General features: G+C 37.9%; 1 protein-coding gene across 2 annotated transcripts in view; it reads right to left on the reverse strand.

Moving 5' to 3' along the window:
• The window catches only part of IL1RAP (interleukin 1 receptor accessory protein), a 129,872-nt gene that overhangs the window by 72,125 nt on the left and 30,052 nt on the right, over positions 1-27,695 (reverse strand). For both annotated transcript variants that reach the window (XM_087439845.1, XM_087439846.1), the window contains exon 2: positions 12,811-12,875. In XM_087439845.1, the coding sequence (XP_087295971.1) occupies positions 12,811-12,874 (64 nt within the window). In that variant the 5' untranslated portion in view covers position 12,875. The remainder of the gene's footprint in view (positions 1-12,810; positions 12,876-27,695) is intronic.

Genomic DNA, 27,695 nt, shown 5'->3' on the forward strand with positions numbered 1-27,695 from the left:
GGAATCCCCTGAGTCTACCGGGAAAAAGAATAATAGGTTGGGACTAGAAGACAAGAGCTTGAGTCTTGATTCTTCTGTTCACTTTCTGTATGACTATGGCTAAGTCACCTAACCTCTCCAAGTCTCTGCTTTCTTATCTGTGAAACAAGAATAATGATATATTTTATTGTTATTCTGATGATCAAATAATGTAAGCTTTTTAAAACTATAAACACTATATGATGTCATTCAGCACTGTAATGATTAGTTGATATGATAACGTCAACTGTATCTGGCACATGTGCTAAACCCAATACTGCATACGTTTATTGCATGGAGAAATGAAGGAATGCTGACAGATGGAGGAAGAAGTACTCATTTAACACATGTATAATCATGCCTACAGATATTGAAATATTGGCAGCTGGCTGAATATCCTCTGTATACTTATATCTTAAAAAACCCAAACAAACAAACAGAAAACAGCAATGAGCAGATAAAGTAGGCAGGAATTAGGGTACATAGGTACTTTTGGGGCTGAGTATAAAGTATTGGCAAACTTTGAAGCAGAGAAGTGGGGACTCACTGATTTCAACTTCCAAAAATTTGGGCAGCTAATGTTTATTTTCCTGACATTACATATCTAGCAAATACACAAATACCAGCCACAGTTATAGTGCAAGAAATTCAACAGTAATATCTCTTTTCCCTCACAAATCTCCAAACTTAGTAGTCTACCAAGGTCACTTCATGAATATGGAAATTATCTCTGTGCTAGGGAAGTTTTAACGTCGCAATTTACAGATAGAAACAAAGAGTCAATGCTTAAACATCAGTATCTCACAACTGCTCCTTGCTTATCAACCCAAGAACTCCAACAGTTCAGGTCTTCTTTCTTTCTTACTTTCAAAAATTATGTTTCTCTTTATCTTTAATTATAAATATGATTAGATCGTAATATATTTGGAGGATACATAAAATTATTTTAAAAGGGAGGAAATAAACTCAAACATAATTCCACTTTCTAAAGATAACGACTGGGTGTATTAAAGATATTAAATTAAAGATAATAACATCTGGGTGTATTCTACCAAAGGTTTTCTACATATATGCACACACATGCTTACACACATACACACTGTGGTGTGTGGTAAACCAGCCAGGGGGTGGGGATGAGGGTCTGATTTGTAGCGTCTGTTTATCAGTTTCTCTGGGGTAAGTACTCCCCCCTTGGCCAATCTCAAACTACCCACGATTTAACAACTGGCTCACAAAATTCCTGAAAATTGAACAACTGGCTCTCATAAGCTGGTGCAATCCAGCTCCAGCAAACCATTGCCACAGTTTTTTAAGTTTCAGACTAGTCCTGCTGTATGGTACTGTTTTTAACCAGAAATATCTATCATAAACTCACTTTCATATCAACAAATATAAATATATATTATACTTTTAATGCCTCAATATTATTCCATTTTATTTATATAACAGATTATTTAAGCATACTCTATCAATGGATATTTACATTATTTCCGATGTTACCTATTTCAACTATCATATGAAAAATACAGTCGTGAATACATCTTGATGCATTTCTTTGATTATTTCTTTAGGATATATGTGTGGGAGGTTCATTGTGAGGTCAAAGGAGGTACTTTGGTGTCTTTGAAACAAATAGCCAAGGTGCCCTCCACAAAGCCTATTCCAGGTATACTCTCCCCCACAGGGTACGACTACCACACCTGGTCACTAGACCCCCGAAGTCCTGTCCAAGGCTAGGTAGGATCATTCTCTTTAATCATTGCTAATCTAATGGGTGAAAAATGACATCTCATTGTTGGTTTAATTTGCATCTATCTTCTTACTTATGAACTTGAGCTTCTTTTTAGTATGATCAATTTTTTATCTTTTTTGAACTGCCAGGTAAAAATCTTTGCTCACTTTCCCACAGAGTATACTTTATATTGGAAGGATGTCTTTTGTGTGCAAGAGCTCCTTGTATTCTGATGATATTAACCCTTTGCCATATGCCTATATTTTCCCAATTTTTCATTTATCCTTTAACTTATGTTACACTGATTTTGTCAATCTTTATGTATCCGAATACATCAAACTTTCTTTAATGGCCCCTAACTTTGGTGATATATGTAGAAAGGCCTTCTCCATCCCAACATTATAAAAATGTTTGCGTATATTTTCTTCTAGTACATTTAGAGTTTAATTTATTTTTTATATTTAAATATTTAATTCAACTGAGATTTGTTTGGGGGTAAGGCATAAGGCAAGAATGTAACTTTATTTTTAAATAAATTAGCCAAATGTCCCTAGCATTTAAATGCAACTTTCCCCACTAACTCTGGATTCCACCTTGGACAGCCACCAGCTGCAGAGCTGGCTTCCTTTCTTTTCTGGATTCCTGTTTTCATTTCAGTTTTGTCCTCTGAGGATTTCTTACCAGCTCAGCAATTCATTTTAAAAGACATTTATTTTTAAATGCAGCATTTCTAGCTGCTTTACAGCAAAAGGGTTGTTTAGGGGACCTTGTCCACCATACTGAGAGAAACCAAAATCTTCTCCAGTCTATTTCCCACATGGGAGCTAGCACGAACATTTAATGATAGATAACGTCAGGGACCTGCTCAAATCCTTTCAATGACTTTTCCTTGCATTGAAGGGAAACGTGACAACACCTTACTAAGCACTGGACCCTGCCTACCTCTTCCTCCTCATCTCATGCCTCTTTCTCCCTAGCTCTTACAACTCCAACAACATTGGCAGCTCGATCTTTATGACTCAGGGCCTTCATACCTGCCATCTCATGGCCTTTCTCTACTTTGCATAGGTGGTTCTTTCTCAGCCTTCAATTCTCAACAGAATGGTATCTTCTCAAATAGATCTTCCCTAACCATCTGACAATGGGAATATTGTCCAATTATTTTTTATCACCATAACGCCCCATAGATAGATATTTCCTTAAAATATGTTTACTTACTTCTTTTCTTCTTCCCACCCCCTCCCCAAGACTGTAAGCTCCATGACAGCAGAGATCATTTCTGTCTTGTTTACCAATAAATATAGGCAAGCACAAGTCAAGCACATGCCCATATACTATGAATGAATGTATGCGAAGTGTCTTAATCATCCTCACATTCTCTGTGGTACAGAGCTTTGCACATAACAGGTGCCCAGGACATGTCTGCTGAGCTGGGTTTCATATCTAATCATGAAGGACCAGCCTCCCTAAATGAGGAGATTATATAGATCTTTGACCTGCTTCTATTAAATCAGAAAGGTGCATTCTCAAAATAAGAGGGAAATATTTACACTTCTGTGATAAAAGTATCCCAGGCTTTAAAATGGCTAACTAGCCTATGAAAACACTGATTTTCCCTAGGACTGAAGACAACTCGTGCATTAAACCTGAACAAATTTTCAGTTTCTAATTCTGGAGAGTTCACAGTGAGTGAAATAATGCACCTATGTACGGATTGGTGATAATGCCCCCAGCCCAATCTTTTGTGCTTGGTGAATCCAGGTGACAGTTATTCTAGCTGTTTTGTTGCCACACACACACACAAAGTGACAGTTTCTGAGAAGAATAAAACATTCCAGCTCCATCAGGAAAAAAATGAAACTTGGAGTGAAATCACCATCAAATTTCAAAATTTGCACCCAATCACTGCCAAAATCTAGCAGAAAAAAACTGAAATATTTAGACTCCAAAAAATTTTCTAGAACTATACACTTCTGGGGACCAAAAAAACCTCAGAGCCACATGTAAACATCATTTACTAAGTCCCTTAACACCTAGGAGGAGGGACAGAGCCTACTGTAGTTGGGTAAGAAGGAAAAGACAGAGAGTTACACCTAGTATCTCTAAGCCACATGGGAAGCCCAATAAATAATGCCAAAGCCCTGCAGCATATTAAAGTTAACAGCATCCCACTCCATTTAAACTCACCACATCTGCACTGAACCACCTTTCCTTCACCCATCTGTAATCTTGTTTAGAACTGATTTCTTTCAGGAAATTTTTTATACTTTGGAAAAATGCATATAATCTGAATATATGCAATTGAAGTGCACTGTATATGTTTCAGGAAGCTTGGAGCAACTCAATTTGAAATAATATTTGCAACATGAAAAATCACATCTTATAGTCTTTTTTTTTTAATTGGTTGAATGTTTCTTTTTAAATATGTGTGCTCCACATCATCAATTACTGACAGACAGCTTCGGTTGGCATATTTAGAAAGTGAAGAGTTTTAATTATAAAGAATTCAGTGGCAGCATGGTATTGTGCAAATAGCATGCATTTTAGAGTCAAACAAGTATGCAAGGTTTACCACTTACTCGTTATAGTAAGCTATTAATTTAACTTTTTAATTAACTTGTCTGATCTGGAGTTCCTCACTGGTTAAGATAGATGAAAACATCTATCTCTAGCTTATGGGGTTGTTCAGAAATTTATGTAATGTTTTATATACACATACTCCCTAGTCCAATTAATGTTATTTCCCTCACCTTCCTTCTTTTCTATTACACACACACACACACCTCCACTATACAATTGTTACCAATTTACAGAGAATTAGAATAAAAGATATTTGAAGCTATTCTTAGCTTAACATAATCTTCCTTTAGTGATTTAAAAAATTCAATATTGTATAATGCTTCATGGCTATTATTGCAGTCATCAATTATCACTGCATTGTAGATGAGAGGAAGAACCTTTTTAATAACAGGATATTTAGAGTAATAAGGGTGAAGTAACTAAGAGTTTGCTCAAATAAAGCAACCAGGAACAAAGACCCTGTCTTCACTTTATTCCTGAAATTCCCCTTAGTATCTCACTAAGAGCACTGCATGCAATAAGAGGGACTCCTCCAACACTTCCATTTACTAATTGCTCTATTCATAATTTCCATGATTTCAATTATTCTCCAAACAAATTATTCTCCTCCTAGACCTGAATACAAGCTGGGTTTCTACTGAGCCTTAAGCAATTCATTGCTACCATGAAAGGCATTTTACAGCTCAGTGTCAACTGCAAACAACAGCAGATTGTTTCTGCCTTATACCTTATGTAGGCAGAATGCAAAAGAGGATCCAGAGTCCTACATTCTTGCCTGCAATCTCCTCTTCCTTCGTTATCATGAAGGCCATGCACAGCTCTATGCCTCCATCATCTCTGCTGTACACTTCCTTCAGAATACAAGTATCCTGGTTGACAAACCATTATCCCCAGAGATGCTAATCGCTCTCATGGCTGGAGGTGCACTAGATGTAAGAAAACCTCTATAATATTTAAGCTTCTATTACCTCTCATCATTTTAATATACTAGGAAGGAGGGAAAGAGTTAATATCAAAAAAAAAAAAAACTAGAAAACACTGAACTGTTTCTAAAAGGATACCATGCAATGCAAAGTTCAGGAAAAAAGGGAAATATTTAAGTGGGACACTAAATAAAGCACTTTTTTTTCATGATCTGAAAAAGTATATACCTGGGTTTGCAACAAATCCAGCAAGTCCCTCTGTGGGAAGACTGTCTCTGTATTTCTGTCTCTCCCTATCTCTATCACTGTCTCTTCTCTCTCTTCCTCTCTCCCTTTCTCTTCCTCTTGTCTCCTCCTCCCCACTCCTTCTCTTCATTTTCCTTTACCTTGAGTGGACAGTAAAACATGCTTAAAAAGCATTTAGAACCAAGCCATGGAAGTCAAAAAGTCTTGCATAAGAGAAATTCAATTTTCCCTAGGGGACCAGATAGATCAAAAGGTTCAAAGCAAATTAGAAAATATCAGGATAAAATTTACACTTTCTTTCTGAAAAGCAAAAATTAGCTCATTAAGCAACTTTTGGGGCAGTCTGCAGTCTCAAAGGAAGTAGAGAGGGACAGAATTAACTCACGTTCATCCACTTAAGCCATTAGGTGTAATGTGTTTAAACAGCAAACAGGTCTATGGCAAATGATTAAAGGTTTCTCCCCAAAGTAAAAAAGGGCAAATGAAGTGAAGGTAAATAATGGTTAATAATGGTTGAGATCCACTGGGGAACAACAACTCGTATACCTGTGTTTGCTTTAACAATAATAGAGTCCTGTAGTTCAACTATAGTTGGACTTGTATGCAAGTTTAAGTAATTAGGAATCAAATAAAACCCATGATATTACATTAACAAAGGGCTATCTTTTTGTAGAAAAGCACTAGAGACTGATGGATGCACTCTCCTGTTTCTTTCCTCTTACGTATCTATACTACGGACTGGCTCCACAAGTTCCATTGAGGAAGTATAGTTGGCAAATATTCTTCACTTGGTCCCTCTTGGAGGCATGGCAAGCCCAAACTTTAAAGGGACTACAATGTTCTGTCATATAAGTTAAGGGAGAAATGCAAACATCAGTACTTTGGTGTACATAGCAAAATGCACACTCCTGCCTACCTCAAGGAGTACTTCAAAAAATAGGAAAGTATCTCGGAAGATAAACAACAATGGGATGATGAGCAAAGAGCCTTAAACTATTATTCCAGACCCTCCAAACACTGTAGGAAAGTGATATTTATTTCCCAGTAATGTACAGCTATCCCAAGAGTTTTGATTTTCATGGCAGAAGGAGAAATGAAATTCATGAAACAACAGAACTCAGCCAAGTCTAGATTATTGAGGGTGTGATTATTTTATCTCTTTTCTCTCATTTTCTCAGCCATCTTGTATTTTCATTGTTCTTACTGCCTCTAAAACGGAGAAAGACAAAAGAAGGCAATTCTATATATCAGCTTTTATAGGTTTGGATGGCAAGTACTTGAAGTTATTGACTGAGGTTCCCAGATTATTTATGATATGTATTCATTTTCTCTCTGTCCCTCAAAAATAAATGAGATATAGCAGCACCCAGTGGATTTAAAAATAAAGCCATCATTACGTTGTTATCTTGAGGGTGGATTTGTATTTTATTTTTTAAAGAAGTTAACCAGCTAAATAGAAAAGAAATTTTAAAAAAAGTGGAATAAAAATGGGTGAGAACTGGCCCAGAAGTGAGTTATTGATAATCAAGATGGTGATTTGGTTCTAGGAAGCTCAATATGGCAGAAAGAAATGTGCTGGGGGGGAAAAATGCAGAAACAAAGGTGATTCAAAGGGTGGAATAAATTCTTATAAACCAGACATTGTCACCTATAACCATGTACATCTATGTATTCCCTGCAAAAATACTGGCTTCTCTTAACTAACACACCCATGTGGAGGAAGAATCAGGTCATTTTTCTATATATAGAATTATCAGTGTGATACAAGAAGCTGTTCTGGAGAGTTTATATTAGCAAAGTCAGCATCAGGCCAATAAATTGTGGTACTCAAAATCTCTTTTCAACACCCACCTTTTGAAAGTATAAGTAACTTAAAAATAAACATCAGTGTGTTTCAAAACACAAATGCAGCTGAAAAAAAGAAAAAAGAGTGAAGATACCCGCTCCTAAGAGGCAGTATTTAAAGAACAACAGGGTGAAATGTTATAATTCTAATGACCTTTAGGTCTAAGAATAAAATGAAACTGTATTCTTCAGACATTCTCCAAATGTTTGGACTAAATTGCATAGAAATAAAGCGTGTTCAGGATGACCAGCCATGAGCAAAAGAGACAGGACTGAATGTCACAAGCACATCCAAGTATGGAGTTTTTCAAAAAGGACATTCTAATAATATGAGGCCACGAGGGCTGGCAACAAATTGAATTCCTACCAAAAGCTAAAAGAACTATCACATAGCATTAAAAATATTATATGCCCTTGCAGAAGTGAATGAGAGAATTAAAAGAAAAGAACAAGCCAACTATATCTAAAATATATTAAACACACATATTCTCTTTACCTGCAGGGATTCCTATCTTTACAATCTGTTCCCAACCTACCTTTCCAGCTTGGCTTCTAAATGCCTTCACACTATCCCTTCAGTTGCACTGCACTATTCTGTTCCCAAACAGGAGATGTATTTTCTCCTTCAAAAGAGCAGTTGTTCTTTGATTGAGAAGTCTTCCCCAATACCTCCCTACAAGACTAGTAACTTTCTCTACCCTCTCATGGCATTCTGTTTGGTATTCATTTGCTCTTCTTTCTCCCAGACTTTAGTGTAAGATGCTCACAATAAGAACTTTTCCTTATTTACCCTGGATTCTATAATATGAAATTTTATAAACACATGATCTTTATAATGAAGTGAAATCATTGCAAGATGAACACTTGTCATTAAAAATTCCTTAATTAAATAATAGGAAGAGAGTACAATGTATATGTCCATGATATATAATAATGCCTATAATACTCTTTAATAAAAAAGTAAGAAGGGAGAATTGGTTGGGGCTTTGCTGTGGTTGGTTGGTTGGTTGGTTAGTCAGTATGGTTTATAGCCAAAGATACAGTGACATTGAGTGATTAAATGACTTCTTTAATATTGTTAAACATCTCACAAAGGAAAACAGTCAGAACTTAAGCCAATGATTCTTGATTCCTGGTAAACCACAGTGTTTTTGCCAATTTATTTTGCATAGTGTAATTTACTCTCAATAAGCCAAAAGATTATTTCCACCTTCTGCAAATTTCTTAAAAATAACGGAAAAGAAATCAGGGATCTTACCTCCATTAGCAGAACCAAGTCCTAAAGGAAGGCAGTGTGGCATAAAGGAAAGAGCTCTGCTTTGGGAGTCAAGGCAGCCTTCAAAATCCAGCTCTATCAGGCATGTTACCATGAGCACTGTTAACTTAGGCCATCTCCCTGGTTCTTCATTTCCTAAACTATAAAATGGGTGTAAGAAACTCCTGCACGCCCCCGCCAGTGTTTTCTGTGAAGTTAATGATAGTGTGTGTGAAATTTAGCCTTGCACCTGGCACACAGTCAACTCTTTGTTGACTTTGAAATAAAAAGCTATATTCAAAGATCTCTGTATATGTGTATATGTCTGTGTGCATTTTGGGAACGCATTGTTATCATTTTTTATGTGGTCTGTGTAGCGAATAATTTTTATATGGCAATATTGTTTAAATCTGCCATATTATATGTGGTGCCATTCTCTCTATCTCCCCAACTTGAAATCACAAGTTCCAAATATTTATTTCTACTCTAAAGGCAGCTTTAACAGTTCAACTTTCTAATATGCTGCCAATGCAACACACCAAAAGAGAAACGTGTGATGAGTGGAAGTTTGCTTTTGGAATTCTTGCAAATGAGAGCTTCTTTGAGTTTAGTATTGGACGTGTTTAATACTATAACAAGAAAAAACGGCAATATTGAATTTTATGCTTATATTACAGTGATTTTCCTCCTGAATAAAACGTCTCAGGGGAGGAGGAAGTAAAGATACTCCTTATCTAGAAAGCACAGAAACCTATTACTGAGTGGTTCTTTAACAGTTAGCAAAACATGTGACCCCTTGGATCTTAATCTTCTTTCTAAATTGTTTATATGCTAGTAGAGTCCAAGGGGAGTATATTTAGTAAAAATAACATGGATCTTGGGAACTGCAGAACTAATTGAAGTCACAGTTATGTTAAGTATTAGCCATGTGACTTTGGGTGATTCACTTAACCACTTTGATCCTAATTTTTTAACTCAAAAAAGGGAGCTACAACAGTCTGATTACTCCATGGTTTGGGTGTGAGAACCAAATGACATTGAAAATGCAAAATGCTTTTTCAGAAAAAGGAGTTTTACTAATACCAGTATAACTACCACCTTATAATTATATTACCACTATTATAATTACCCTAGCTTTAATTCCTTAAAAGAAAGTAAATGCTGGTTTTCGATTATTTGCTTTTATCACCACCTGAGATGAAAATGTTGCTCCCATATTCCTGAGCGAATGAGGAAATCACAGTACAGCTGCCAAAAAAACTATGTTCCGAAGTCAGAATTGTGTGCCTTGAAGTCCACTTCACTGCACTTGAAACACACTGCATGGAACTAAACCCCTTATGTTGTTATGGTTCCTTTTTTAAATTGGGGGCTTTCCTTAAGAGAAGGGTCCACATGGAAGGGCCCAGAACAAGACAAAATTCTTACTAATATCATATGCATGTATGGTGCTTTAGGGTTTTCAGGTGATTTCTCCTTTGTTCCTCACATTGATCTTGATTCCATTAAGATGAGTACCTGATGCACAGGAAGAGCCTCATGAAAGACCAACAAGTCTGCCGCCATCTACAGCGCTGTAAGAGGCAGTACCTTCGTGCACAAGAGGATGTGCAACGATTCCTTTTCTCCCCTCGTAGTCCAAAGCCAGTTGCCTCTTTTATTTTTGTCAACAATGCTTCCTTTTTGTTCCTCTCCCTCCAACTAGGAAGTGCATCACTGACACAGACACAATACACCTTTTCATAGGCAAGGCAAATGAATATGTGCCAGATGGGCTGAGGGGATTACAACATGTTTCCTGCTCCCATGGTGACTCAATGGGGCTGGTATGAGAACTCATCTTATTCAAGAAGTCAACTTCCTAGGCAGAATTATGAGTCACAGTTCCTGGGTAGAAAGCTCACTTTCTAACAGCATTTGGGGTAGGGTGGGGGGCGTCCTTGGATGGATTACAGTAAAGGTCATTCAGAAAAGCAACACTGCCAGGACTGCTGGGGAGGCACCAGGATCCACTAGCTTCTGAGACTTCACTGATCTCTCCACAAGAGTAACTCGGTCACCTCTCTCTTTTCCTTCAAGGTGAGGACCACATGGATGAATTACCTGGATGAATCCCAACAAGTTCCATTACAAAACTGTCCATTTGGGCAAAAAGGGATGTGAAGGGACATTTTTTCATCCATTTAACATATAGATATCGAGTGCCTAATATGTGTCTATGTGTCAATCATTCTTCCAAGTGTTTAAGTAACAAACAAAAAGGACAAGCCTCTGTCCTCAGGGAGCTTAAAAGCAGAGAAATAGGGAGACAAAGAAAGAAAGGAGAGAGGACAGGGAATTGAGGGAGGAAAAAGAGAAAGAAGAAGGAGAAGGAGGGGGAGGAGAAGAAAAGGAGGAGGAGAGAAGAGAAAGAGTCAATATGTCAAGAAATGACGAGTGTTAGGAAGAAAGCTAAGGCAGGATAGAGGAATAGAGAGTGACTGGCAGGGCTATTTTAGTTAAGATGGTTAAGGAAGACCTCTAGAAGCAGATAACACTCAAGCATAGAACTAAATCAAATAAGAACCAATTATAATCAGGGGTTATATTCAACATGTTTAAAAGTCAGGACACCACAGCACTGACCAGTCAAATGAGACCCTCAATCAGGTAGGACAGCTGCTGGTCTAAACAGCCAGTAGAGCTGTAAACTAGTGTATCCCAGCTGAATATCAGCCCTGGTTATGATACATGCTTTCCTTTGTGAAGCCCCCAAGGGCCAACAATGTTGGAAGTCATCCCTACTTCTCTCAGCTTTGAGCTATACTCTGCCCTAGTTATATGCCTCCTTTCATGCTATTTTTGTCTTCCAATAAAATGCTTTAAGTGGCATAGGAAAACTAAAACACACCCAGAAAAGATAATCAGGATGGTAAGGGCTCAAATCCATGCCACGTGAAGAACAGCTAAAGAAATCTACTGGACAACACTGGTCAAGGTTATACGATCACTACTTTAACATGTCTGAAGGTCTCTCACATAGAAGAGGAATTAAAGCAATGACATTCAAAGTACTGTCCGTGGTCTTCAGGAGATTATACATGGGAAGCTTTTTCTTTTTTTTTGTGAGGAGATCAGCCCTGTGCTAACATCTGCCAATCCTCCTCTTTTTTTGCTGAGGAAGACTGGCCCTGGGCTAACATCCGTGCCCATCTTCCTCCACTTTATATATGGGACACTGCCACAGCATGGCTTGCCAAGCAGTGCATTGGTACGCGCCCTGGATCCAAACCGGTGAACCCCAGGCTCCTGCAGCGGAGTGCGTGCACTTAACCACTTGCACCACCGGGCCAGCCCCCATGGGAAGCTTTTTTAAAAGAAGATATCTAGGTTTCCTGAATTGAAATTAGAGAACCATTGGACCGGTATATTCTATTTAAATCAAGCAGCTGAACCAAAGAAATTTATGGTATGACAGAGATAAATTTCAGTTATATATTCTAAAAGTTTCTAAGAATTTGATCAGTGCAAAGACATAATGGGCTGCACTAGATGATCATGTGTTAGAGTTACCATCAAATGGTTCTGAGCAGTAATTCTGGAGATGAGAGGAGACCTGAAAAGATGAACTTTCAAGTCCCTTGTAACTCTGATTTCATATGATCCAGGTCCATGATGACTGAGTTCAGTTATTCAAACTTAGTAAAGGCTTTGGCTGGCTCCTCTTATGAAGCAACATCCAAAGAAAGAATGAGCCTAATGACAGGTCCTTTCTTTCCTAGATAGAGGCAGCATGACAGAAACCCATCATTATTTATTTGTTCTTATAAGGTCTCAATGGATTGTTACCACTGAGGCCTTTTGCACTATTGGCTCAAGTTTGGAAAACAGAGTCATTCTACCATCATTACCATTTCTTTTCCCATAGGACCCTAGTTAAGGGAAAGGAGCAGGACTCTACTTGGCTTAGATGTGAAGGTGATGGAAAATTCTTATATTAATATACACCATACCATTGTCCCAAGTGTACTGTGTCCCATGCAGACCAGGGATGTCAGTGGTTCCTTCCATCACCAAAATTCTATGATTCTCTCATACCTACGATTCTGTGCTACCACAGAAGACTGGAAATAAACAACATAATGTTCTCTTAACTCATTTTCAGAAAGAGTCGATACATTACCCTATGCATGACTTGCATTTCAATAGACTGTCAAAAGCCATTCACTTACCTGAGGCATGACTTTGTAGGATTCCATAAAAGTAGAGGCTCATTACACACCACAGAAGTCCCATCCTGTCAACATAAATACAAAGGTAAGGGAGAGTACTTATTACTCTCAGGTCCTTAACTAATAATTAGTGCATATGCATGCTGACTATAGACTAGGAACTGTTCTAAGAGTTTTACAATATTAATAAATTTAATTGCCAGAACCAACTAATAAGATAAGCCTTTTTTTCTAACACCCATATTATAGATAAGTAAACTGAGACAAGTGTAAATAACATAACCCAGCTCCTTTGGCTAGAAAGTGGTAGAGTAATGATCAAACTCCAGCAGTCTGGCTCCAAAACTGTCTCTTAATCACTGAACTGTAACTGTCTGCTTAAAAACCCTCTGGATTTTTTTTTTTTTTTTTACCAGGAGTCACATTTCTGACAGATGAATTTGATCTTCTTACACTTCTCTTCATTCCCTTACTCTATGACCGATTGGAAATATTTTATGATCCAGGCACTTTTTCTTCTTAGTGAAGAATAGAAAGTCTAGAAATTCTGGATTCAGACTTGGTCTGCAGTCCCCCACACTCTGAATTTATACCAAGAGGAAATATATACACTTCATGCCCTGCTGTGCCTGCTCTCCTCTTCTCACCAGAAGAGACAAATGATGAGGCTGGAGTCCAATTTCTATGATCTTTAGCCTTTCTGTTGATAACCAGCTGAGACAGCCAGCTAGCAAGAACCATGCCCTTACATTTGGTTGTGTGATCTTAAATACAGAAGGCCTGGAGATTTAACAACTCTGTGAAATATTTATTTCCCTACTACCCTCAACATATCTGGCCCCTGATAAAACCTCTGTAGGGTTATAAATAGGGAAACCTGGCTATTACTGAGAAATTCCATATTCAAGACTTCTGCTTTCTGTTTTGAACACAATAGTCATATAAGGGTGCTTACAGAGGTCTTGGTCATTTGTCCAGATCATATTTCTAGTAAGTGAGATGAGATTTATACCCACGTCTGGCTAATTACAAGTGTATTATCCCAAACATTAGCCTATGCCACAAGTTTCACAACCACAGGGACACAGCAGTCTAAAAAGGTCAAGGATGTATTTGATGAATAGGGTGATCATAAAACAGCATTTAAAATGGGAGACTTTTAAGAGTGCTACACTGAAACAAAAGGTATAAACTAGTACCATCTGAGGAATCCAGAATGTGTGGTCACTTTAAAGGACAATGCAAGTTTCTAGTGCCTGTTACCTCTCTTGATCACATATCACCAAAAATCTCTAGTACATATTGTACTTCCTTCTTTAGCATGATTGTACACAAACCACAAGTGAGTTTATTATATCTTAAACATCCATTTTATCTCAGATTGAATGTCTCTTACGACTACCACTCCCTTCCAATTCCTATGCCATTACCTTAAGGAACTCTTCTCTCCTTCAGTCATTCATTTATTCAATAAAACATGTATTGAGCACTTTCTGTTTACAAGTCACTATGCTATAATTGCAGGGGACTCTGGAGAGCAAGATGTAGGGCTTCCTCTAAAGGCAATTCTCCCCAGTAAAGGAGATAAACCACATGCAAATCACTTCAACATCATCAGCTATGAACAATCACACACAGAGGTACTATAGGATATGCAAAGATTTATCAGATAGAAAGTTCTAGCACTAGGCAGAATCTAGCCGAGACTTAAAACGTGTACAAAAAAAAACCCTAAAATACAAAGAAAACAGTGATAAAAAGAGTCGGAGAGGAACAGATAAATGTTATTGAAGATTAGCAAAAGAAAGAGATTACTCTAGCCAAGGCAATCAAAGAAGACTAAACACAAAAGGTAGAGTTTAACTGAACAAGAACTGGTCTGTAAATTTAGAATTGAGGCAGAAGGAAAGTGCGAGCCAAAGAAACTCAGTGGAAAATAATGCTCAAAGATAGGGAAAGCATGAAACATACATAGGAAATAGTCTATAAATAATTCAGTTTGGCTCAAGCACAGGATATTAGGAAAAGAAGTATTAGGAAAAGAACTATAGGAGATTTTGTTGGAAAGTATGGAGTATTAGGATGAGAATATGTCAAGGCCTCGAACAGAAGGCTAAGGACTTGGGGTTTAATTTAAACAGTAAATAGGGAAGCACTGAAGGTTTCTGATTGGAGGACTGATGTGATCATCACGTTGTGCCTTATGGAGACCATTCTTCCAGGCATGTATTGGATGGATTGCCACTAAATTCTGTCTTGAAATCATTTTGGCTCCAGAGTCTGTCATCACAATAATTGTTATCCTCCTAGCTTTGTGCCATCTCTAAACTTGATCAGAATGCCACCTATGTCCACAGCCAAGTCATTAATAAAAGTAATTAATAATTCTGCATTAACCCTTGTCCATGGAGAGCAACTAGATATTTCACTGCAGATTCAGGGCGCAGTAATTTCAGCCCCAAACGTTCAGCTAAGCTGAAGCACTCTAGCCTCCCAAATTGCTTTTGGCTATTAAAAAAACAAAAGCAAAAATCTCACACCTCTAGATTTTCCCAGTTTGCCTGTTTATAAGCTGCTGCTGCTGCTGAATTCCTAAAGCAACACTTAGAAGACGTTCTAATTAGTGTGATTGAGGGCCTTAATTGATATTCCCATGAGTAACTGGATTATGCAGGAGGCAGCAGAGTCAGGTCACTTAGGTAAAGCTAATCTAAAGATAACCTGTGTGCAAACACAAATCTAGGGTCCGTCCTGCCTGTGATGAGATAGAATAAAGCAGACTAAAAAGAAAACATGCTCATGCAGGCTGATTTTCAACAGACTAAAGGTCCAAGGTTAGTGGGAGGAGATTGGCTGGTCTACAACCTCTCAGAGAACACTGGTTGGTTCACTTAATACCGTCTTGCAATCTGCCTCAGAATTTTATTATTGTGACTAGTAACACACTTTTGGTTCTTGTTTTTTTGGGGGAGACGGCACTGGGTATTTTCAAAGATGGAGACACTCAAAGGAACCTGCCTGATAATGCGTGGTTTCTCATGGTCTGATTACAACCTAGCTTTAAATTATTGTGATGGGGTTTATGGGACTCTGCTCTTGATTCAGATGATTGGAACCTACATATAATAAATTCCCAGTCAGCCTTTCAGCATTATCTGTTTTACTTACTACATGACCATTTCCATACTTCCCCTCTTAGGTATTGGTACTTCTCTCATATTTAATCTAATGGTTTCCCAGTATAACAATTTGGATGCTCATATCATCTAGCAAGAAGTTTCAAATATGGACTTAGTTCTACGTAATCAGCAAAAACGTTAATGGTGATTGTTAATATGTGCTTAACATCTACCCCTGCATATGGATCCTTCCATTGTCTGCATTCTCTAGGCTTAATAAGCTTCAGGATCTCCTCACCTCTGAGCCAGCCCTGACTACTGGATTCTCTCAGTGGGCCAGCGGGTAACGGGCTGAAACTAGATTTGCTGCTCCAAGGCTGGCGTTATATCTGAACCATCATTGGCTCAGCCTTCCTTCTCCACAGCAGCATTTCATCAGGCCACAGGACTGGATTTCTCCCTCCATTTCCTGATTCCACATACAGCTCCATACCCAAATCACAGCCACGCTTTGAAGCCCACCAGCCTGGTTGGGGCTTGGACTTTCAACCTGGTGCTTATCAGCACTCTTTACCAGGAGCCTGCATTTTGTCCCCTGTAAGGTTTTGCTCCAAATTGGATAATCCTCCGGTAACCATGAAGCTGCTATCACCTGCTTCATTCCTGGTTGAAAGATGCTCTTTGCTACGACCTACCCACTGAAGACTTGGCCATTAATGGCAAGGCACAAACCCCAGATGATCATCTCTGTGCAGGGTCAGGCTTGCAGCCAAATCACTTCCTTGAGTCCTAATCCCATCCAGATCCTTCCTTTTCCCTTCTCTAACTTACTGATAAAGTTTGAGCAAGTCTCATATCTATGCCCACCTAAGATATGACAAACAAGCCTTTGAAGGACATAGGACAAGTTATTAATTATCCCATTTTACAGAAAAGGAGAGAGCATTTATTAAGAAATCAGTTATTTTCACCATCAATATTTTAGCTAATTTATTGTTTTTTGAACCATAAGAGGATACTTATGTGGAATATTTCAGAATCTAATATTTATCAGTTAACAAAAGTTTCAGCTAAGTTGACACAGAAGCCTCTGATTCTGGGTAAAATGAAATAAGCATACTCTACCCTGTCTTTCCCAATGAGTGCAGCTATAAACCTCAGCAGAATGCATGAAGCAACTATTTGAAGATTCTAAAAAGTAAATAATAGAATATTCTTTCCGAGTACACATAGGATATTCACCAAGATAGGCTGTATCCTGCACCATAAATCAAACCTTAGCAAATTTAAAATAATTGAAAGTATATCCTCTAATCATAGAATTAAACTAGAAATCAATGAAATAAAAATAACAGGAAAATCTCCAACACACAGAAACTAAGGAATGTAATTCCACATAATCCATGGATCAAAGAGGAAGTCTCAAGGGAAGTTAGAAAATATTTTGAAGTGAACAAAAATGAAAATACAACATACCAAAATGTGTGGGCTGCAGTTAAAGCAGTGCTTAGAGGATAATTTGTAGCATTAAAGGCTTACATTAGAAGAGAAGAAAGATCTCAAGACAATAATCTAATCTTTTACCTTAAGAATCTAGAAAAAGAAAGGAAAAATAAACCAAGCAAGCAAAATGAAGGAAACAATGAAGAGTAGAGATCAAAGAATTTTAAAACAGAAAAGAAAAATGTATAGGAAAAAATAATGAAACCAAATTTGGTTCTTTGAAAAGAACAATAAAATTGCTAAACCTCTAGCCAGGTGAACCAAGAAGGAAACAACACACAAATCACTAATATCAGAAATAAAAGAAGGTACATCACTACTGATCACACAGGCATTAAAATGGTAATAAGGCAATATTAAAAACTCTGGGCACATAAATTCCACAATTTAGATGAAATCGACCAATATCTTGAAAACAAAACTACCAAAGCTCACCCAAAATGAAATGGACAATCTGAATAGTTCTGTAATGACTAAAAGAAATTGAATTTGTACTTAGAAACTTTCCAAAAAAGAAATTTCCAAGCTCTAGATGGTTTCACTGGCGAATCCTATCAAACATTTAAAGAATAAATAACATTAATTCTATATAATCTCTTCCAGAAAATAGAAGAGAAGAAAACAGTTAGCAATTCATTTTATGAGGCAACATTGATTCTAAAACCCGCCACAGACAGCACAAGAAAATAACTCTATAGATGTCTCACAAGCAAGCAGAGTTTATCCCAGGAACACAAGACTGGTTTCAGCATTTGAAAAGTCTGAAGAAGAAGAACCACATAATCATATCAAGTGATGCAGGAAGAGCATCTGACAGAATTCATCATCTATTCATGATAAAAATTCTCAGCAAACTAAGAACAGAAAGGAACTTTCCCAAACCGATAAAAAGCATCTACTAAAAAACTACAGCTAACATCACATCTAATGTTGAAAGACTGAATGCTTTTTCACTAAAATCAGGAGAAAAGCAAGGATGTTCATTTTTAGTACTACTCAACAGCAGACTGGAAGTTCTAACGGGTGCCATAAGGCTATTCACAGATGACATAATTTCCAACATAGAAAATCCTATGGAATCTATTAAAAAAATAGAACTAAATAAGTAAGGTCAACACATAAAAATTAAACATAATACTATATATTAGCAATGAACGATGGGAAACAAATTTTTTTTAAAAGACTGGTTACAATAACTAAAAAAAAAATGAAATGCTTAGCTAAAAGTGTAACCAAACATATACAAAATCTATATGCTGAAATTTACAAAATACTGATAAAAGAAATCAAAGACCTAAATAAATGGAAATGCATGGTTGGCAGGACGCCCCCACGCCCTAAATCTCTGGAACCTGTTATGTTACCTTACTTAGCAAAACGAATTTTACAAATATGATTAAGATTAAAGACTTTAAAATAGGGAGATTATACTGGATATCCAGATGGGCCCAATCTAATAATACGAGACCTTAAAAACAGAGAACTTTGCCTGGTTAAAGTCAGAGAGATGCAGCAGAAGGATAAACCAGAGAAATCTGAAGCAAGAAAAGAACTCAATAGGCCTTTGATATTTAAAGATAAATGTAGCAACATGTCAAGAAATGCAGTCGACCTTAGAGAGCTGAGAGAGACTCCCAGCTGACAGCCAGTAAGGAAGTAAGAACCTCAGGCCCACAACCACAGGAAGTGAAATTCTGCCAACAACCTTGGAAGTGTATTTTTCCCTAGAGCCTCCAGAAACGAACACAGCCTTGCTGACACTTTGATTTTAGCCTTGTAAGACCCTAAAAAGAGAACCAGCTAAGCCACACTGAACCTGGACTTCTGACTCACAGAAACTGTGATATAATAAATGAATGTTGTTTTAAGCCACTGAGTTTCTGGTAATTTATTACAGTGGTAATAGAAAATAATACAAGAGACATATAACATTCATGGATTGAAAAATTCCACATAGAAAAGATGTCAATCTCCCCCAAATTAATTGACAAATTTAATGAAATTCTAATCACAAATCCAAGATTTGTTTATAAATATAGACCAGCTGATTCTAAAATTTACATGGAAGGAGAAATGCCTTAAACACTGAAAACTGTTTTGAAAAAGAAGAATAAAGTTGTAGGAATCACACTACAAACAACCCAATTTTAAAATGTCAAAAGTCTTAAAGAGACACAACCAAAAAGGATATTCAGAAGGCAAATCAACACATGAAAAGATGTTCAACATCATTAGCCATGAGGGTAATAAAAATTAAAACCACAAAATTAGATACTACTACACAGCTTTCAGAATAACTAAAGTAAGAAACACTGACAAGACCAAATACTGAATAGAACACAGAGCAACTGGAACTCTCCTACTACTGGGACTACAAAACGGCACAGCCTCTCTGCAAAACAATTTGGCAGTTTCTTATAAAGTTAAGCATACACTTACAATTGGATCTAGCAATCCCACTCCTAGGTATTTACCCAAGAGCAATGGAAACTTATGCTCACACAAAAACCTGTACATGAATAGCAGCTCTATTATTAATTGCCAAAAACTAGAACCAACTCAAATGTCCTTCAACAGACAAATAGATAAACAAACTCTGGTACCTCCAAAAAACAGACCACTTTTTGTCAATACAAAACAATGAGCTGTTGATAAACACAATTTGGATGAATCTCAAAGGCATTACACTAAGTGAAAAGAGCCAGTCTCGATAGGTTACCGGCTGTCCAATTCTATACAAATGACATTCCCCAAAAGACAAAACTAGAGTGACAGAGAACAGAGCAGGGACTGAGGTAGTAGGAGGATACAACTGTAAAGGGAAAGCACAAGAGGGTCACTTGGGAGGCAGAACAGTTCTGTCTCCTGATTGGGGCAGTGATTAAATGAGTCTATACATGAGTTCTTATTCAAAGAGCTGTGCTTCAGAAAAAGTCAATTTTATTGTATGTTAATTAGCAATATATTTTTTAAGTGGCATTATTTTTCTTTTTTAAATTCAGTACATGTGTGTGGTGATGGGTTGTAATTACTATTTTGGTGGTGAACATGATGTAATCTATGCAGAAATAGAAGTACAATGATGTACACCTGAAATTTTTACAATGTTATAAACCAATGTTATTGCAATAAACAAAAAATTAAAAAAAAAAGTGAACAACAAAAAAAAAAAAACAAAAACAGCTCCACGAATGATTTGTGAACACTTTTAGACAGTTTAAATAAATGAAAGCTGTTTTAACCTAAATATGGTTTCTATTTTCAACATTCACTTTGAAAATAACACAGTCCTGTCGTTAAGTACGGAATGTTCCAGAAAAGTCTAGCAGTAGAGGCACATAGAGAGATCAATGAACTGTCCCAACTTTCAGCACGTCAAGCCAGTGTTGGTAACCTCGATACAACAGCAGAGTCAAAGTTCACACCAGAAAACATCAGCACACTCCTCTTAGATATTGCCTTCCCCTTTCTCACTAAATAGCTTCAAAGTGTTTGGAACTCTGAGAGGTCATATATAACATAATATACCACCTGCCATCTTTAGGAGCTTGGAATAGAATGCGAGCAGATTGATTTCCTTTTGTTCTTTAATATTTTGAATAACAACACGCTCTGTGGGGTGAGGGAAGAAATATCATCATTAAGACTCATCCTTCACAAGAAAGAACTAGAACTAGGTTTTCAGTGGGATAAAGGTGAAAGAGAACCTTAGAAAGAGCACTGAACTTGCAGTTCTAAGTTTGACTGTTTGATCTTGGACAGCCTGAGAGAAGAAGAGAGGAATATTCACAGCAACCACTTAGAGCCATAACCTGGTCACTGTCTCGATGACTAATTTAAGACTGACACACAAAGCATCCATGGACACCTCTTAAGGAGGGCGAGAAGAGTATTCCATTGTACCCTATCCCTAGTGGGTGGACAATCTGATGACTAGGTATTCTGTACTTAGAGATACTGAGGTGGGAGTTTTGCATGGGGGTGACAGAAACTAATAGCTACCTCATCGCTTTGTTGGGAAGACTGTACTTGATAATTCCTGTAGAGTGATTAGCACTGTCCAGGAACATAAATAGCTCTCAGAAGGTGCTGGTTATCATCAGCTCTTATTAAATGAGATAAAATATGTGAAACACTTGAGAAACTGTGGAATAGCAGACAAATGTGAGCTACCATTAACATCATTTACAAAGAAGAGCCCAAGTGACTTGGTTCAAGTTGACCATTGACCACTGGGCAAAACTTGCCATGTCCTACTCTCTGTGTGTACTAGGTCCAAGTTTAGTGCTTGGTTCCTCAAATATTTCAGAGAAGACAGTTGCGGTTATAAGTCCAGCCTCTGTAACTTACAGAAAAGCCAAGATTGTTACAATACGCTCTATGATGAATCCTGAACTTGGAGACAACGTGGTCCAGGATTCTCTAGTCCTGGGACCCCTCATTTTTAATGGACATAAAAACCTCTGCCCTGACTATCTCATAGCGCGGTTGTAGAGGATCAAATGATGTCACATGTGGAAGGACACTTTTAATTATAAAGTGCTATGCTAACATTAAAGTGTTATGACATTCTTTTTTATTACGAAATAAGCTGGACTTTTTTGTCTTGTTTTCTTTAAATTTGAAAGAATCCGAAAGGGTGGAGATCTTAAAGTCAAAAAGAAAACATGTTATAAATTGCTTAATTCAAATCAAAACCTGGATTATCTCTGGTGATATTGGCAGGGAGGGGCAAGAGTGAGGCTTCTAAGGTGGGGTAATGTTCTTTTCTTAGTCAGGTGATGTTTACGTGATGATGCATTTGTAAAAATTCATCAGTTTGTACACAATATTTATGTACTCTACTGTTAATATGTTATACTTCTGTAAATTATGGAAAAACTTGTGCTTGATTGAAGTTAAGGGTGGTTTAAAACAACAAGGAGAGGTTAGAGAAAGGAACAGGATAACACTATAACCTTTTAAATCAAGAAAGCAGCTTTAAATCCAAATAGAATGTGACAGGGAGTCACCTCAGGGAGCTTCAAGGCTGGAAGAAGAATATTTATAATAAATGCACCTACCATTCCTTCTAATTCACTCAACGCATATTTATCAAGCTCTAGACACAGTCTGAGGGAGAAGGAGGGAAGGAAAATGCCCCTGTCCTCGTGGAGCTTGCAGTCCTGAGGCATATAAACACCCAGAGCACAGTGCTGCAGCAGAGCATTCCACAGTGTGGAAGAGTATAGAGGAGGGAGCAGCTCGCTGGGGAAACGTGATGTCGTTTGAAGTTCAAGTAGGGAATTAGGTGAAATTATAACCACTACAGACACAAAACATTCACATCAACTTATGGACTAAGATCATCACCTCCAGGTTAGAAAATTCATTACTTTTCCCAGCATAGAAAAGCTTCTGAGTCATCTGAGGTTTTCTCCTCTTAAATTTCATATAACTACATTGCCACTAATAACCTTTCTAATTCCAAGGGTTGGTGTGAATATCACGGTCCTGTCTATGAGGCTCTCAAGAGAAAGGCATCTTCTACACACAGTTAGAAAGGCCACGAGTAACAAAACTGTGGCCAAGTTTTCATAGATTTCTCCATAAAGACTGTACGCACCAGCTTCTGAGTCTACAGAATTGAATTTGGCTCAAATCAAGAAGTATTTATTGAGCCCCTATTTCATACACTTTAATAGAAACTGTGCAATATACAGAAATAAACACACAGTTCTTAGAATCACGGATCTCACAGTTTGGGAGCAAAGTCAAACTTAAAAACACAATAAAAACACAGAAAAAAAAAGTAGCAAAAAGAACAAATAAACAGTCAAGAACAATACAATCGCACCAAAATGCATGATGAAAACTATCAGAGCCCATAGTGAGCATTCTGCCAAAGGACTATGCGGTCAACTGATTTTGAAAAGTAACGTCACATATCTCTTTCTTGGAGAGTCACAATACATGTTAGCATTTTAAAGCCTTGGGTAATCTACCAAGTAAATGGTGGTTGACTTGTTTTAACACAGCATTTACCAAAGTTATTTAACCATGAACCCCTTTTGAATGCATTATACCTCTTAGGGTTCCTTCAGAAAGACTGATAATAGAGAGTGAAAGCTCTAATTAGGGAAAGGAGAGCCCAAGCCTTAATTCCTGAATCCATAAGATGCAGATGCCCTTCAAAATCACCCAACTCCCCTTGAAACTAAACTAGCTACCAGGGAAAGGAAATGAATCCGAACTTTCCCGAAGCCTCACCTTCCCTCTGCAGACTTTCTGGGTTCTCTCTTATCTTGCTGCTGGCCAGAAGTAAACTATGCCTTTTCTAAAAACTCTAGGCAGGTATCTGTACCTCCCTTAGAGCCCTGAGAAATTTCTCTCCTGATCTCTTTTATTTAGGTTTTTCTCTTTTCATCTCCCTTTTTGGACTAGGACTCCAAGTTTGTGTCCACTGTATATAGTCCACTGCTGTTACACAATAAACACATATTAATACAGGGCAGCTGCTGAGTAGTAGAAAGAACATCTTCCTAGGACACAGTCAACCTCTGTTCTAGTTTGCTGTTGGTCACTTTTTAACTGTGTGCCCTTGGATAATTTACTTAACCCCTGTGGACCTTGGTATCTTTATCAATAACAAAGGATAACAAATATTTATTTCATAGGCTGCAATAAGGATCAAATTAGATAATATTTATGAAAAAGCTTCATGAATGGTGAAGTGTGATACAAATATGAGGGGGTGATGCTTTTATTTTACACACGTGTTCACACGCACACTAGATTCTTTAGCAAGGCTCAAGGCCATCCAGAGGATGCAGTCCCCTCCAGGGGCGAGTCTAAAGAGATGTCACTGTGAGTTCTGTGACTCTCATCAAAATCCACTGCCTAAATGTGAACTTGTCTTCAGAAATTAGACTTGAATAGATCTAAGCCATCCCTGGTCTCACAACACAGTCAGTTGTCCTGTCACAAGAGCACTTCCCCATGTCATCCTCCTGCTTCTGTCAGAAAAAAATGATTGGCTTGCTAAAGATCATTCATCATAGACTAGAGCTTCACCTGCCCTCGTGTTCAGGGACCTGAAAGCTTCAGTAGCTTCAGCTACTCAAACAGTACCCAGGGGGGCCTCATTCTCAATTACACAGAGAAACAGGGTGAGTCCCAAGTCCTATTCCCGACTCGCATTATTTAGCTTATTAGTGACTTTGCTCATGCAGTTTATTGTCTTGGTGTCTCAGTTTCCACAACTAGTTTTATTAAGGAGAGTTAAAGGCAAAAGTTAAATTAGGACTTTCACAGAAGATTTACCATGTACCAGAACAATATTGTGTCAATTGTGAGAAAGCACAGGGGCTTCAGGACAGCCTCTACCTTCAGGCATTCTGCCTACTAGAGAACACTGCCCATTAGGCATCCTCCCCATCCCCATCCCCCCTTCTTTTCCCTGAAATGCAGAGAAAATGTTCTAAGTCTTCATGGGAATCCACGGAAGCCAAAGCTAGAGAGCCTTAAAGAAAATATCATCTCTCTGTATCTAAAGTGTTAAAGAAAATCCCCTTATGAACTAACACTGAGGAGGCCTGTGTGAGTCTGTGTCCCTGTTGAGAAAATTCTATGGCTTCTTTCACTGATTTTTGGACACCAGGATCATCCTGACAGATGGCAATGTGCACCCACCAGTCCCATAGTCTGGGATGTGACCTCAGTCCACCAGATCACTCTGGATGGAGAGAAGAGTTGGGGGGCTCTGGCCATGGTTCTTTACATATGCATTTAACATTTGGTGACTTTATTGCAAATAAAGTAAGACCATGCATTCCCCCTTTCGTCAAAATGAGAATGAGCTGAAATTTTATAGTGCTATTATCTACTGATCCATAAACTACTGAAGACTCAAGTGACCCTAATTTCAACAAGTACACTTTATCTTCACCATACAGTTATTTAGAAAAAATCTGCCCTCACAGAGAGGTGCTCAAGCAGTGCTGAATATGAGGTTTTAAAATTCTTTGACAAGAAAATTGAGCAGGAGGGCAGAACATACACTAAAAAAAAAAATATATATATATATATATATAGATATATATATATATATATACACACACACACATTGACAGAGTACAAGCAGAGCTTCTATGACTGTATCATAAGCTTTGCAGGGGCATTTTTCCCCAATGCAAACTAATAAACAGTAACTGTGTACCTACTATGTGAACCCTCTATGCTAATGCTAAAGGATGAAACAGATTTTAACATAACCCAGGCATGCAGAAACTCACAACCTAGCAGAGATCTCCAGTATACATGTTGCTAATTACAACCTTGTCATTAAAATCCCATTCTTTTAGTTAAATATTCCAATCCCCGGCTGTGCCACTTAATGCCTGTAGAATATTGGGTGAGTTACTTAATCTGTCTGTGCCTTAGTTCCCTCAATTGTAAAATGGGGAGGATAACATATGTTTGTTGACAGAATTATACGAGTTAACATATATAAAATGCCTAAAAGAATATTTGCTATTATTATTTCTTTAACTGTACAAAGCAGTTTAGCTGTGTTTGCTCAGGCTATTATTAAGCGTACAAATCAGTCCAAGCAACATGCTCTAAGGAAGGAATTACTTGCATTTTAATGGGGGGGAAGGGGTTGGGTCAGGGAGACTCCTTGAACGAGACGGCATTACAGCTGGACTCTGAAGACAGATAACACGTGGAAATGCAGGCATGCATAGGAGGAAGGGCATTTAGGGCAAAATTAAAATAAAATAAGTCTTACTTTTTACCACTGAGCATAGAACAGGAAGGCAAACTTGTGGAAAAAAATCTAATTAGATGAATGTTATCTTGCAGTTATAAAGTCCCTAAAACCATGGACTAGGAATGGCGATTAGAAATAGGAATTTTATGCGGCACATCATTTCAAGGGTATCCACTCCACGGAGCCACTCATCATATCAATGCACGGTTACCACATTCTGCCCTAGGTAGCAGCACTAGTGATTACAGGAGTTAACAGGACATTACCCAAGCAATGGGGCCATAAAAAGCATGTCCGATTATGCCGACAACGCCAGTTCAAGAATGGAAGGCTTTTTCATTAGCACAAAAAATATTTTTAAAACACTTTGCCACTCACAAAGTTTTTTTCACATATATATATTCCTTTACACCTTTGAAAACTGTCAGGAGTTTGGTATCTGATATCAATCCCATTTTACAGAAAAAGTATTGATTTCCCCAAAGTTCCACAGATAATAAATGAGGAAACCAGTGTTCAAACTCAGATTTTTTTTTTTGCAGGGAAAGATTTGCCCTGAGCTAACATCTGTTGCCAATCTTCCTCTCTTTTTTGTTTTCCTCCCCAAAGCCCCAGTACATGGTTGTATATCCTAGTTGTAAGTCTTTCTAGTTCTTCCACGTGAGCCAACACCACAGCATGGCAACTGAAAGACGAGGGTGTGGTTCTGGGACTGGGAAATGAACCCGGGCCACTGAAGCAGTGAGAGCGCCTGAACTTCAACCACTAGGCCATCAGGGCTGGCTCATCAAACTCAGATATCTTGACCCCAAATCTCATGATCTTTCTACAGTATGCTCCCTCTCTGCTCTGGTTGTCATTATTTTAAATGTTTGTGTTAGAGACATGAGCCTACAGAAACACTATTTTCTACTGGATTCTGAATGTTTACCTTCTGCTTAGCAAACAATTTCAGCATTCGTCGTGTCCTAAAGAAAATCCCATGTTGCTTGGTGCCATTGATCTGTAGCTGTCTCCAACAAAAGGACCTGAATGCCTGCGTGACCCTGGGAATTTTAAATAAGAAGTCAATGAGAGATGCTGGTAAGTGGTTCTGTAATTGTCTAGGGGCGGATAAAACCTTGGTGGAATAATAATCATATCAATGTGCTGGCTACACGAATGATCCTGCAGTGAATTACAACAGGGTACTTCAACTCTGAAGCCTAGGGTGGCACATCTGCACAATTAATCTCACTCTGCAATAACCCCGCAGGGTCAGCAAGATCGGCATTCTGCAGCCGAAATTAATATCTTACTATTTCAGTCCCTTTGGTGTTCTTCAGATTCAGGAAAATAATATCAGATGTTGCAGCTCTGTTGACACAGAGACAGGGTTTTAAAGGGTCGCCAAGTTACAAAAAAATCCTCACGTAAATCCTGGTAGGTAGACAGAGGATAAATTCAATACATAGTCCTAATATAGCTACTAAATTTAAAGCTCTTGATATTTTTTTAATTTTTATTCTTGG

The sequence above is a fragment of the Ceratotherium simum genome, chromosome 15 (genome assembly GCF_057802395.1).
Source record: "Ceratotherium simum simum isolate JZ-2026a chromosome 15, ASM5780239v1, whole genome shotgun sequence".
Classification (NCBI taxonomy): Eukaryota; Metazoa; Chordata; class Mammalia; order Perissodactyla; family Rhinocerotidae; genus Ceratotherium; species Ceratotherium simum.